This window comes from Arabidopsis lyrata (genome assembly GCF_000004255.2).
Source record: "Arabidopsis lyrata subsp. lyrata unplaced genomic scaffold ARALYscaffold_1, whole genome shotgun sequence".
NCBI lineage: Eukaryota > Viridiplantae > Streptophyta > Magnoliopsida > Brassicales > Brassicaceae > Arabidopsis > Arabidopsis lyrata.
The window spans coordinates 4,366,620-4,379,560 of record NW_003302555.1 but is presented as its reverse complement, the minus strand read 5'-3'; the positions used below and the strand labels follow the sequence as shown (position 1 = coordinate 4,379,560).

The 12,941-nt window shown below is 39.6% G+C and overlaps 5 protein-coding genes and 1 non-coding gene across 6 annotated transcripts; 3 read left to right on the top strand and 3 right to left on the bottom strand.

The window, feature by feature from the left end:
• Positions 1 to 97: 97 nt before the first annotated feature.
• Positions 98 to 1,932, bottom strand: LOC9328677 (E3 ubiquitin-protein ligase MARCH1). Its single transcript, XM_002889798.2, has 3 exons — positions 1,202 to 1,932; positions 771 to 894; positions 98 to 678 (listed from the first exon to the last, which is right to left on the bottom strand). The coding sequence occupies exons 1-3, from the start codon at positions 1,667 to 1,669 to the stop codon at positions 299 to 301; spliced, it is 972 nt and encodes a 323-aa protein (XP_002889844.1). The 5' UTR covers positions 1,670 to 1,932; the 3' UTR covers positions 98 to 298.
• Positions 1,933 to 1,937: 5 nt separating this feature from the next.
• On the bottom strand, positions 1,938 to 2,022 carry TRNAM-CAU. The gene is given in 2 exon segments: positions 1,938 to 1,973; positions 1,985 to 2,022. It is a non-coding gene; the product is annotated as a tRNA-Met (tRNA).
• Positions 2,023 to 2,403: 381 nt separating this feature from the next.
• Positions 2,404 to 6,656, top strand: LOC9328676 (MLO-like protein 4). Its single transcript, XM_002892568.2, has 16 exons — positions 2,404 to 2,495; positions 2,587 to 2,788; positions 3,087 to 3,144; positions 3,229 to 3,449; positions 3,541 to 3,657; positions 3,754 to 3,814; positions 4,268 to 4,359; positions 4,551 to 4,625; positions 4,807 to 4,892; positions 5,009 to 5,058; positions 5,150 to 5,190; positions 5,285 to 5,458; positions 5,551 to 5,586; positions 5,675 to 5,742; positions 5,815 to 5,875; positions 5,992 to 6,656. Exons 2-16 carry the CDS (start codon positions 2,663 to 2,665, stop codon positions 6,436 to 6,438), a joined length of 1,713 nt encoding a protein of 570 aa, XP_002892614.1. The 5' UTR covers positions 2,404 to 2,495; positions 2,587 to 2,662; the 3' UTR covers positions 6,439 to 6,656.
• A 224-nt stretch (positions 6,657 to 6,880) lies between these two features.
• Positions 6,881 to 9,547, top strand: LOC9328675 (transmembrane protein 87B). The gene is given in 6 exon segments (XM_021012361.1): positions 6,881 to 7,213; positions 7,541 to 8,079; positions 8,082 to 8,464; positions 8,641 to 8,739; positions 8,829 to 8,959; positions 9,147 to 9,547. Coding segments are annotated over 6 exon segments (1,527 nt in total). The 5' UTR covers positions 6,881 to 7,010; the 3' UTR covers positions 9,319 to 9,547.
• A 305-nt stretch (positions 9,548 to 9,852) lies between these two features.
• Positions 9,853 to 11,979, top strand: LOC9325908 (zinc transporter 4, chloroplastic). Its single transcript, XM_002892566.2, has 4 exons — positions 9,853 to 10,086; positions 10,202 to 10,259; positions 10,489 to 11,207; positions 11,413 to 11,979. The coding sequence occupies exons 1-4, from the start codon at positions 10,072 to 10,074 to the stop codon at positions 11,866 to 11,868; spliced, it is 1,248 nt and encodes a 415-aa protein (XP_002892612.1). The 5' UTR covers positions 9,853 to 10,071; the 3' UTR covers positions 11,869 to 11,979.
• A 27-nt stretch (positions 11,980 to 12,006) lies between these two features.
• On the bottom strand, positions 12,007 to 12,853 carry LOC9325907 (ferredoxin-1, chloroplastic). The gene has a single exon (XM_002889797.2). It carries the CDS (start codon positions 12,602 to 12,604, stop codon positions 12,158 to 12,160), a length of 447 nt encoding a protein of 148 aa, XP_002889843.1. The 5' UTR covers positions 12,605 to 12,853; the 3' UTR covers positions 12,007 to 12,157.
• Positions 12,854 to 12,941: the final 88 nt, after the last annotated feature.

The following is a 12,941-nucleotide window of genomic DNA, read 5'->3' as shown; positions in this document are numbered from 1 at the left end:
AAGAAACACACTAATATCCCTTTTCTCTGTGTGATAGATAACTGAAAGAGCAGTCGATAGACTCTGTTTACAGATTTGGTACTCAATATCTTTAGTATTCACTCAAACACCAGCAGCATTGCTTCACCTCATATCATAATCATAAATATATATAAGACAACATATCCATTAGGTACTTTTCATCCATGATAAAGAAAAGAAAGACATCTCTGTGAACAAAGATGTATGTAGTGAACTTGTCTCTCTAATGTGCCCGAAACTCCATAGAACCTTTATTTGACAGTTAAAGAAAACACGGTCACAGAAGTTTCAGCATTTTCAGTCTTCCTTCGTGCTCTGCATCTAGCTTCGGGGGAGTGTAATTTCCATGAAGATCCTCCACGATGTACTCCTTTGTGAGCTCTCGCTTGGTGAGAATATGATAATGTCTCTGCCATATCCTTTGGATAGCCATAGTAGCAGCAAGAAACCCATAAGCTAGACCAAGAATGGCGAAGATGACGACAAAAACAACAACAAGAGCGAAACATGCTTCCATTGAAGCAGGGAAACAATCCAAGACACCCCATCCATAACAGCAGTTCTGGCATCCAGCCATCCTCGGGTCATTACCATTAAGAGCAGAGCAATGCAGAATGATTCCAAGAAATCCAGTCAGCACAAAGAAGGATACAACCCCTAATATTCATGATACACCAAATGTTTAAACGCGTCTAGATTCGTGATATTCCAAAGGTATATGAAAGGGAGATGAAAGATTCAGTAAATACCAATGCAGTAATAAAAGGGGATGGGATGTTTCGACAATATACGATCCCAATCATCGTTGAAAGAGTTGCGAAACTCTCCGTCCTTGTCCATCATATATGCCAATCCGGCCATCACAGCGATAACCTAGAATATCAACAATATTGTTATTACTAAACGTCAAAAAGATTCAGTGTCTTTCAGACAATCTCTATGGAAAACAGGTTTCAACAATGGCAAGTCATGGTGAGCAAAATGAACAATTTGACAGTCATCAACTTCCACTGTCAATTTCCAAGCATCTACCACGTGAAATTACGCAGTGACCAGGTCAAGATTCGAATCTAGATTCACTTTGTGACCCAGATAATGACAACATACAAAATTATCCACTTTATAATCTCTGCAATTATAAGAACTATGAAGAGAAGCTGAGAGAAAGAGAGATACTCACAGTCTGCACAGCTAAGAATACCAAAAGCACATCTCTTGCGACAAAGAGTCTGAATTTAGCTTTTCGACGCCACGAGTTGTTATCCTCAAAAGGTTCGACTCTCAGATGAAACTGTGCTTTGCAGGTGGTACAGTGAGAGAAAGCAAAACCTTCTTTGACCGAGCGCCAATGATCGAGACATGACCGATGCACGAATTGTTGAGTGCCTTTACACATACAAGGTGATATCAATTCATCACCTAACAATTCACTATCGTCCTCCAAACAAATACGACAACAAGGAGCTGAAGAAGCATCGTTCTCTAAATCTTCAGCCTTTATCTCATCGCTATTTCCTGCCACCACAGACGCAGAAGGAGACGCCGAAGAAGATGAAAATGAAGAATTGGTGTGGTCTCCTAACAAAGGAGCGGAATCACTTAGTTTTTGTGAATCCGGTGGCTGCAATTGTACTTCACCTTGCATCATTGATCAAACCTTCGCTAACCCTAAATTTTCAGAAGAAGGAAAAAATCTGTGGGTGGAAATCAATCGGTGTGATCAGAGGAAGAAGGATTCGAATCGAGTCAAACACATTAGCGTCTCTGTGTTCGTTGATCGGCTGGAGAATAATCGTGCGGGGATGTGAGAAGATTACAGAAGTGGAGAGAGGCAAAAAAAAAAGGTCAATGCGAGAGAGAAAAGAAAGCTTCTTTATTTATTTTGTGAGGAATGAAAAAAAATGGGAAAAAGGAAATGGGGTGAGAGAGGCTCGAACTCTCGACCTCAGGATCACTCAGTAGCTATGAGACCTACGCGCTAGCCAACTGCGCCACCACCCCAACGTTGAGAATCTCTACACGTGTTGATTATTTATATGTTACTATTTTCTTAGCAAAGGAGTGACCACAACACAAATTGCCAAATCATAGTTAAAGCTTTCTTGATGTACACGTAAACATCTAACATTAACCGCCATGTATGAGTTAATCGGTTGAGTTGTTGCTGCTAGATTGTGATTAGAAGATTGCTGCTATAAATTCGGTTTGGAACATTGTATGAAATGGCCTAAATGATACGTAAACCGAATAACCGATTGAGAGAGATATCATCAACTCGGCTTTGTTATTATCGACCAATGGTTGAACCGGCCGGTAAATTCCGGCTATTAAATTGCATTATTAATTTAGGTTCTTTAACGACATTTAGGGGGAAGCACATGAGAGACGCAATAAATGAAAGCAATGAATGAATAAAGAAAGAGAAGACCGTTGGAGAAGACGAGGTAGCAACCATGTGCTTTGGTTTCTACTTGGTACAGCATTCCATGAGCTTTCTCTTCTCTTTGACTATATTTTATTCTATAAAATAAAATGAAGGAAAAAGCTTAACTTTATTAATCACAGATGCAGATCGATTCTCCATTTTTCTCGGGAGAAAAGTTTGTTCTTTCGAGTTTCCCGGAAAATCTCCTCGCCGGAGATGGAGCATATGATGAAAGAAGGGAGGTCTCTTGCAGAGACGCCGACTTACTCTGTTGCTTCGGTTGTTACTGTTTTGGTCTTTGTTTGCTTTCTCGTTGAACGCGCCATTTACAGATTTGGAAAGGTGAGGTTTTTGTTTTGTGTGTGCCTACTATGTGTTTGTTGAAATGCTCAGCTCAAAAAATGAGTGTGAGAATGTATTATGATTTTTGTTTTTCTGCGCTTGCCATTTGGGTTACTCTTGCACCATGATTCGTGAGCTGAAAATGTTTTCTCTGATAATGGGTGCTAGAAAGTGAAAATTTTGATGGACGAGATGTTTCTTCTTGGAGATATGTGGTTATGCTTGCTAAATGTTACAACAGAAATTGTTGAGGTTCTCATTCTATGACAAGCTAATTTTATGTTCTGTTGTGTTTCAGTGGTTAAAGAAGACTAGAAGAAAGGCACTTTTTACTTCACTTGAGAAAATGAAAGAGGGTATGTCAGTGGTGATGTTGTGGTGCTTTAAGCTTTCTTTCTTTTTTTTTCCTTTTATTTTGACTTGTTTAACTTTCTTGGTAGAGTTGATGTTGCTGGGACTTATATCACTGCTCTTGTCACAAAGCGCAAGATGGATTTCAGAAATCTGTGTTAACTCTTCCCTTTTCAATAGTAAATTCTACATTTGCTCTGAAGAGGACTATGGAATCCATAAGAAAGTTCTTCTGGAACACACCTCTTCTACTAACCAGAGTTCCTTACCTCATCATGGAATGCATGAAGCCTCTCATCAATGTGGTCATGTAAATATTCATTTTATCTATCGACTTAAGAGCCTATTTTCCTTTTGACCTTTAATTATATTACTGAACTGGATGTTGGATCCAATTGCAGGGCCGTGAACCATTTGTATCCTATGAGGGACTCGAGCAACTCCTAAGATTCTTATTTGTCCTGGGTATTACTCATGTTCTGTATAGTGGCATTGCCATTGGTTTAGCCATGAGTAAGGTACACATGCTAGCTCCTGAATCTGCTTATATTGTTACAATTTCATGAACAGAACGCTGTACAATCACAGTATTGACTTTTTATCACGTAACACAGATTTACAGTTGGAGAAAATGGGAAGCCCAAGCGATCATAATGGCTGAATCTGATATCCATGGTAAATGACATGACATTCCTGCTTCTCCATCAAATAAAAGCTTGTATGTTTCTTTGATGGGTCTCATCTTGAGGGAACATGAGGAACTGTGTTATCTTAGGATTAGGAGCAGCATGAAACTAGGATTATGTTCAGTATTGAAGGTTGTCCATTCATGAACTCAATTGAGCTGTGGATATGCTATTATGCATCATTTGAAATATCTCTTCTCCTTGACTAGCGGATCATATTCAGTGAACTATTATAAATACAGATATAAGTGAAAATTTCCTTTCTAGCCTAGTCTAATCACTTAAACAGGATTGAAATGAACTGGGTGAACAAGAGATGTACAGTGTTTCCCTGTAAATTCCGTTTTTGACAGAAACAGCTGATTCATTTTCAAAGATTTGCCTAGGATGCTATAATTTTCACAGTAATATATATACTCTTCTTCTTGAATTTGTTCAATAGCAAAGAAGACCAAGGTGATGAAGCGTCAGTCTACATTTGTCTTCCATCATGCCTCTCATCCTTGGAGTAACAATCGTTTTCTCATCTGGATGGTAACTCTCCATGCTTTAACCTTCAACTGTATACTTTTCAAAATTTGCATCTCTCCAGTTAAAGAGCATTCTTGATAAAGATGTTTTTTCATAAGTATTTGAACTGCAGACTATCAAAAACATTTTAGAAGAAAGAACAAAGCCACTTACATGTTTCTCAAGCTATAACAGTAGTATGTTTGCTATTACAGCTCTGTTTCCTGCGGCAGTTTAGAGGCTCCATACGAAAGTCTGACTACTTCGCTCTTCGGTTAGGTTTCCTCACTGTGAGTACCTTTTCTTTGTCTCGTTTCTCAGTCTTTCCTTTCAAATATAAAATATAACTTTCTGTGTAATACTTCTTTGGAGTGAAGGTTGATATTTTCATTCTCAGACTTCTCATCATCTACTCTGGTAGCTGGCAATATTAGTTTGCTGAATCCGTTCTTCATTACTTTGAAATTTCAGAAACATAATTTGCCATTTACATATAACTTCCATATGTATATGGTACGGACGATGGAAGATGAGTTTCATGGCATTGTTGGAATTAGGTATGCGTTTCTGGGAATTGAGATTTTATCAAAGACTCTTTATTCAACTGTTTTCAGACGATTTCGTAAGGGAATTGCAGAATGGGACTGATGAATGTTTCTTGATGAATTAACAGCTGGCCACTTTGGGTTTACGCTATAGTATGCATCTGCATAAATGTTCATGGTAACTTATCGGTTACATAAATATGAACTACATTCCATTTCTATCTCCACATTTAAGCTTTGTTTTTACTAATTCAGTAATTTCATTGCAGGCCTGAATATGTACTTTTGGATATCATTCATCCCTGCCATTGTAAGTAAACAAAGCAAGAGTAAGTAAAAAAAAGCTTGAAATTCATAAGCGCTAACACTCAGAGCATATGTTTGTATCTGTTTTGTTGTTTAAGCTTGTCATGTTGGTTGGAACCAAACTTGAGCACGTTGTCTCCAAGCTTGCTCTCGAGGTTAAGGAGCAGCAGACAGGCACATCTAATGGGGCTCAAGTCAAACCACGTGATGGACTCTTCTGGTTTGGGAAACCAGAGATTCTGCTACGGTTGATACAATTTATCATTTTTCAGGTAAGCAAAAGGACTTTTCCTTTCTCAATTCTACAAGCCATGATTTTACTTTATAAACAGAGATGATCCTTATTTATTTTCTGCTAATGTAGAATGCATTTGAAATGGCAACATTCATCTGGTTCTTGGTAAGGCCACCTTATAAAATGCATCAATACTTAAATCAGCTATGCAATTTTTTAAGTTTTTGAAAAGATCATCAATTTCATGTATCAGTGGGGAATCAAGGAAAGATCTTGTTTCATGAAGAACCATGTGATGATATCAAGCAGACTGATTTCTGGGTGCGTTTCAAATACACAACAATTTGCAGCAACCCACTGTCTCTGAGGGTTTTCATCTTCTGTTGAATGCAGGGTTCTCGTTCAGTTCTGGTGTAGTTATGGCACTGTGCCCCTCAATGTAATTGTCACTCAGGTTCGTCTAACCTTTTCATATATTTATATCTACAAGTTCCATAATCTTAAGCCTATCCAGGTCTATGACTAAACATCGTTCATCAAAATTTTATGGATTCACCTGAATCTGAACAGATGGGATCTCGGCACAAGAAAGCTGTGATAGCAGAGAGCGTAAGAGACTCACTTCACAGCTGGTGCAAGAGAGTGAAAGAGAGGTCTAAGCACACGAGATCAGTGTGTTCCCTTGACACAGCAACAATAGACGAGAGAGACGAGATGACAGTGGGGACATTGTCTAGGAGCTCATCGATGACTTCACTGAATCAGATTACCATAAACTCCATAGACCAAGCAGAGTCCATATTTGGAGCAGCAGCTTCTTCGAGCAGTCCTCAAGATGGGTATACCTCGAGGGTGGAAGAATATCTGTCTGAAACATACAATAACATTGGTTCGATGCCGCCTCTAAACGATGAGATTGAGATTGAGATTGAAAGTGAAGAAGATAATGGAAGGAGAGAGAGTGGGAGTGAGGAGAATAATGGAGAAACACTTCTTGAGTTGTTTAGGAGGACTTGATCTTGTTTCTACTTTTAGAATCTTGGTTAAGTTGTAAATTACTGGACAAGCATACAAGCATACGTTAACAAAAGTAAATCTTTCGTTGGTCCTTCACTAAGGTGGTGGCATTTCGATTTTAATCGGTTTTTGGTAGGTTTAATTACTTGGGTTTAGGAATTTTCTTTTCTTGTGTACGAGATCATCCACAGTTTTATTCATGTTATAGGCTTTCTCCATGGTTGATGATAAATTGATAAGTATGGTACATCTTCAGACTATATAGTAAGAAAATTTTGTTGATACCACTATACAAACAAAGAAAATAAAAGAAAAGAAGAAGAAGAATAGAATGTATATTGGGCCTAAAAGGCCTGGCCCAGTGTGCAACAAAATAGCCGTTGGTCCGTGTTTTTGTTTTCTATGGATGGATAAGCTTGGAGAGGTGTTGTACGTAACAGTACGGAAACGACTCATGATGAAAAAGTAAAATAAATAGTTTTCCAAAAGGGGGCTGCAATTTTGGCGTGTTTCTTTTGTGAGAGAAAGAAGAAGACGACGAAGAAGAAGCGAGTGAGCAACACTTGTCAAGAATGTCGAATCTGTGGGCTATTCTTGCGTTTCTCTTGATCCACGCAGCTGACGGGTCGATTCACGAGTACAACAACCAAGACTTCACCAAAATCGCAAATGCTCGCTACTTTTTTGGTGGTTCCGAAGGAATCTATGGTTCTGAGTTTCTGGATGTTCATCCTTCTTCTGATACACCTCTGCTCAAGGGGAACTCCTTCATCAGGTACGCATTTCGTTTTCTCTTCTGATTTGTGTTTGTTTCCCGCTGAGTTAGGGTTTCATGTGTGACTTTGATTTTATAGTGTGAGCTTGTAGATTTGGGTTTTACTGCTTCTTAGGTACTGGATTTTGCTCGTTTTGTCTAGTGAATCCATGGACATTACAACGATTTGGTTTCCTTGGTACTGGATTTTGCACTTTGGTGTAGCGTTTCCAAGGAAATTTCAAGATTTAAATGTATACGAGCTTGTAGATTTGTATTACTGTTTCTTAGGGATTTACTTGTGCATATGTAGATGGGGATTTTTGGTGCTGTTTTATGTTTTTGTAGGTTTGATGATATCACTTTTGTACGAACCAAAGAATCTGCTAGCAAGCAGAATTCCACTCAGGTGACTGCAGGCTTGGTTGAAGCGATACTATTTGAGGTGAAGCAGAAAGACAGAGTTGGTGGATCTTTTTTCAAATCTGAGGACATGTGTTGTACGCCAAAACTTGCAGATGCTGGTTCCTGCAAACTTGGCGAGGTTATGATTAGTGCAGATCCTAATGATCCTGAATGGCCTAAGCGGATTCCCACTTTTTTCAAAAGGAGTGAGGAAGAGGTAAAGATGTCTCCGGAAGCTGTGATTATAAAGAAAACTGGATGGTACACTGTTTACTTCATGACATGTGATCCGGAATTGGATGGCACCACAATCAGAGGAAGAACAGTTTGGAAGAACAGAGGTGGCTATTTATAGGGAGATAAAGCTCCTTTGATGAAGTTCTACGCCTCCATGCTTTTGGCTTATGTGGTTCTTGGCCTACTTTGGTTTCCACAAGTTGCTCAGTATTGGAAGGATGGAATCCAGTTGCACGGTCATATCAGCTGGTAATTGTATTTACCATGGGTGAATTGGCCTTCCTGTACTTTGACTTCGCTTATCTCGACTCAGCTGGTACAAGTCCTATGGAGGTTACAGTATGGGCAATAACCCTTTCTTCCATGAGGAAGGCACTCTCCCGGCTTCTACTGTTGGTCATATCTTCAGGCTATGGGATAGTGAGACCTACCCTTGGTGGCATAACATTGAGGATGCTTCTTATTGGTGTCCTATGCTTTGTTATAAGCGAATCTCTCGGGTTGGCTATGCAATTTGGGAAATTTTCTGAAAATGGAATGACTTTCCTAATGCTCTCTTGGGCTATACTGGAAACTTGCTTTATCCAGTTGATTTTCAGATCCTTGTGGAAAACGCTTAAGAAGCTTAAGGTAAGAAAGAGCAGACAATCCTCCTTTTCATTTGATGATTGATATAGGTACACTGATTGCTACATGTTTATAAAATATCACTTATATATTTTTCCTGCTAATTGTTGAAAGTTCTACAAAGATCCATTTCTTCTTAAATTTTTCTTCCCTGTTAATCCCATCTTTTTCTTATGTAGCTGAATAAGAGGAACATTGCTAAGCTGCAGCTCTACAAGAAGTTTGCAACTATGCTTGTAACCATGATGGTGCTCAATTTTGCCTGGTTTTATGTGCAGGTAACAGCTCGCTAGTCTACTGATAACTTTGGGAAAATTACTTGAAGAAAGTCATAAGATTGCGTGACTGAATTTTTTTTTTGAATAAGGTATATGTCTACAACTCTCTAAGTGAGTTTTGGCAAGTGAAGTGGATGATCCCAACACTTTGGTACTCTCTTTCTTATGCACTATTGGTACTGATTTGCCTCTTTTGGCCTCCATCGGAAAAACCAATGAGGTATGGTATCAATCTCTCTCTATCCTCTTTTGCCCTTTTATCAATCGGGTGCGTATGTGGCCTGTTTTAAGTTCCACACTAAGATCTTGTGTGTTTAATTCTAACATGTGTGAACTTTGTATATCTGATCTTCTCTGTTGCTATTTACATATTTGTCTGATGTATATATACTGGTTTGAAATTGTAGGTACCTATACGTAGCTGACATGGTGGAAGAGGCTGAAGAAGATGATCTCTCCGTTGCAGAAACCGGTATGAACGTAACAAAGGCTGAAGATGGCGATGTTGAGAGGTATGAAAGGAAGACTCTTCTGGAAGCATTCATCATATTGCTTGGGAATTTACCAGGGGAGAGGTGAAACCCCCATCTTACAAAGTTACCGTACTTTTAGCTAAAGCTGCCTGCTAGTCATCCATTTTCAGCTTAAGCTACTCCTAACCTACGGCTTTTGGTGTGTTTTAAGTTTTTTTGAACTCCTATAATCTTCTCTGCAGTAATCGGATTTTCTGTTTCATGAACTTGTTGGTAGTGGAACAAATGGAAAATGAATATTTTGGAACAAAAGAAACAGTTTTAAGTTGCAATCATTATGTCTTCCATTGAAATAAGCATTTGCAGTTACCTCTCGTTCAACTGTACTACTTGGCAACTATCAATTCAATATACTAAACACAAAAAGAGTCTCAGTGCATTTAGTAGCAATAAAATATAGATTAGCAAATGCATTTGCATCATCAATCCATAGGTTGTTATTTTATCCACACAAAAAAAAAAAAACAAATGTTTTACAATCCCAATATTTACATCGAAAAAGACAGAAATCACTCCTTTATTATGTTTTGTTTTAAAGAAATAAAAGTGAAGAATAACGCGATAATGTCGACATTTTGCCTAAGAATAGACAAGATTGGGAAGCTCTGTTAAAATCGCGTCGGTCTCTGATGAGTGATCAACTGCCACGGAGCGAACCAATTCGTAATTGCAACGTCCTGAGAATGTCGACACTCTTTCACTCTTTCTCCAAGTTGCCTCCTTTTCGATTTCTCATATTTTATAGACTCACTTTCTGCTTCTTCTTGATCCCGAGGAAGAAGAAGAAACTCTTGTTCCCATGATCATCGTCGATGTTAGTCTAATCCTCTCCTTGAGATTCGATTCATCTCTCCAATTCTTTATAACCCGAATTTATGGTTTTATAATTGTGAAATCTGATTTTGGATTCTCTCTTCTTGTTCCTATAGGTTCTTTGGAAACTGTTTCCTCTATACTCGTTTGGATCAGAAAGAGATTCTCTCTCAGGTATTTCATCGAACACTTACCCTACATTTCAGTGAGATTCTTCTTCTTCCTCTCAATTCCATATTTGGAAATTTTTGTTTGCTGTAGAATTCTCCATCTTCTAATTGAGATTTAGCTGAGAAAATTAGTGAAATGAAATGAGATTTTCCTTTGATTGCTAGATTCCAAAACTTAAGCTTTTTCTGAATTGCGTTATCTGTTGTTATATGGACCATGGAAACATCCAAAGAGTCCATTTTGCAGATAATTCCCGAGACAATGGCTTCTTCTACCACTAAAATCCTCTGTGATGCCGGTGATTCAGACCTCTGTAGAGACGATTCAGCTGCATTTCTACTCAAATTTGTAGCCATTGCCTCCATTCTATTAGCTGGAGCTGCTGGTGTAGCCATACCTCTCATTGGCAGGAACCGTCGGTTCCTTCAAACCGAGGGAAATCTCTTTGTAGCTGCTAAAGCCTTTGCAGCTGGTGTCATACTCGCCACTGGCTTTGTCCATATGCTTGCAGGCGGCACGGAAGCTCTGAGTAATCCGTGTTTACCAGATTATCCGTGGTCTCAGTTTCCCTTTCCCGGTTTCTTTGCTATGGTGGCTGCTTTAGTTACTCTGCTTGTGGATTTTATGGGGACACAGTACTATGAGAGGAAGCAAGAGAGGAATCAGGCTGCTGGTGAAACCGCTGTTGTTGAGCCTGGTCGTGAAGAGACTGCTGTTGTTCCCGTGGTTGGGGAAAGAGTCAACGATAATAAAGTATTTGGTGAAGAAGACGGTGGCGGGATTCACATTGTTGGCATTCGTGCTCATGCTGCTCACCATAGGCATAGTCACTCTAATAGCCATGGTACATGTGATGGACATGCTCATGGACATTCACACGGACATGGACATGGACATGTGCACGGGAATTCAGATGTTGAAAATGGAGCTAGGCATGTTGTTGTTTCTCAGGTTTAAATCTCTTATCCCTTGTCACAAACTGTGATTCATATATCAAAGTAGAAGCTAGTGTTTGTGTTATGATTAGGCCTGCAAACACTTTAGAACCTCAAAAGCTAGCTTGTATAAGTTGTTTACTAGTCCTCCTCCTTTGCAATGTGGTATCTATACATCATCTTATCGATTGATCTCACCCTTTTTTTTATTGATTTTGCAGATATTGGAGCTTGGGATTGTGTCGCATTCAATCATTATCGGTTTATCCCTTGGAGTATCGCAGTCTCCATGCACGATCAGGCCTCTCATTGCAGCTCTGTCATTTCACCAGTTCTTTGAAGGATTTGCGCTCGGAGGCTGCATCTCTCAGGCACAGTTCAGGAACAAATCAGCAACCATAATGGCTTGCTTCTTCGCGCTAACCACACCGATAGGGATCGGAATTGGAACCGCAGTGGCCTCGTCTTTCAACTCGCATAGCCCTGGAGCTTTGGTCACCGAGGGGATATTGGACTCGCTGTCAGCTGGGATTCTGGTGTACATGGCTCTGGTGGACCTCATCGCAGCTGATTTTCTAAGCAAGAGGATGAGTTGTAATGTGAGGCTTCAAGTTGTGTCTTATATAATGTTGTTCCTTGGAGCTGGACTTATGTCTGCTCTCGCCGTTTGGGCTTAGCTTTTAGATTACATATTATCTCATGTAGAATCGAATAATATACTGCTCATGCAACTTCATATTTTTGCCTTGATTCATATGAATATAATAAATAGAGGAACATATTAGAAATAATTAGATGTTAAAAACCAACCAAAGTTGAAGAACAAAACATTGAAATTGGTTATTATTGATTGATCTTTTAAAAGGATGAGCCAAATTAGGGCGACATTAGCGAAGTAACAAGAGAGATGACTTATACATCAAGTTATTTCTCTTTTGATGAAATTCATCAAGAAGCTTAAATTTTTTACATAATGGCTTCTTCTTTGTGGGTTTCGATGACGACATCAGAAGTCGGATAAGCCACACAGGTCAAGACATAGCCTTCGCTGATCTGTTCATCGTCTAAGAAGCTCTGGTCCGACTGGTCAATAGAGCCAGAGACGACTTTCCCGGCGCAACTTGAGCAAGAACCGGCACGGCATGAGTACGGCAAGTCAATTCCGGCTTCCTCAGCAGCGTCGAGGACGAAGACATCTTCTTCGCACTCCACTTCTTGTTCTCCCTCAGGTGTGATGAACTTGACCTTGTAGGTAGCCATGGCAGTGATGCGGCCGCCGCGAGCGGTAGAGGATTTGAGGCCGAAGATAGATTGTGTGTTGGCCAACGGGAGAGACCTGAGGCTGATTGGTGTCTGTTGACGGCGGAGGAAAGAGGTGCTTACGATTGCGCTGGAGAGAGCAGTGGAAGCCATTGTTGAAAGATGATGATGATTCTACAGATTCTGTGAGTAGGTGTGGCTTTGAGAAAATGGCGTAGAAACTGAGAGGGCGAGAGGATTATAAGGAGGTGTATCTGCCACGTGGCGTACGATGTGTGGGCTCTTGTGTTATCTACTTGTTGATTGTCTATGTGTTACAATCGTGCACTGTTTCGTTGGTGAGAGTAAATATGTGGTTCGGACATGGGACAAGTCGCCATCAGAATATGGGACTAGGAAGATTCTAGGCTTGTTTGGGTTCTACATTGCTATTTATAAATTTCTTTTTGCTGATATACTATAAATTGTCTTTTTTTTTCCCATTTACACT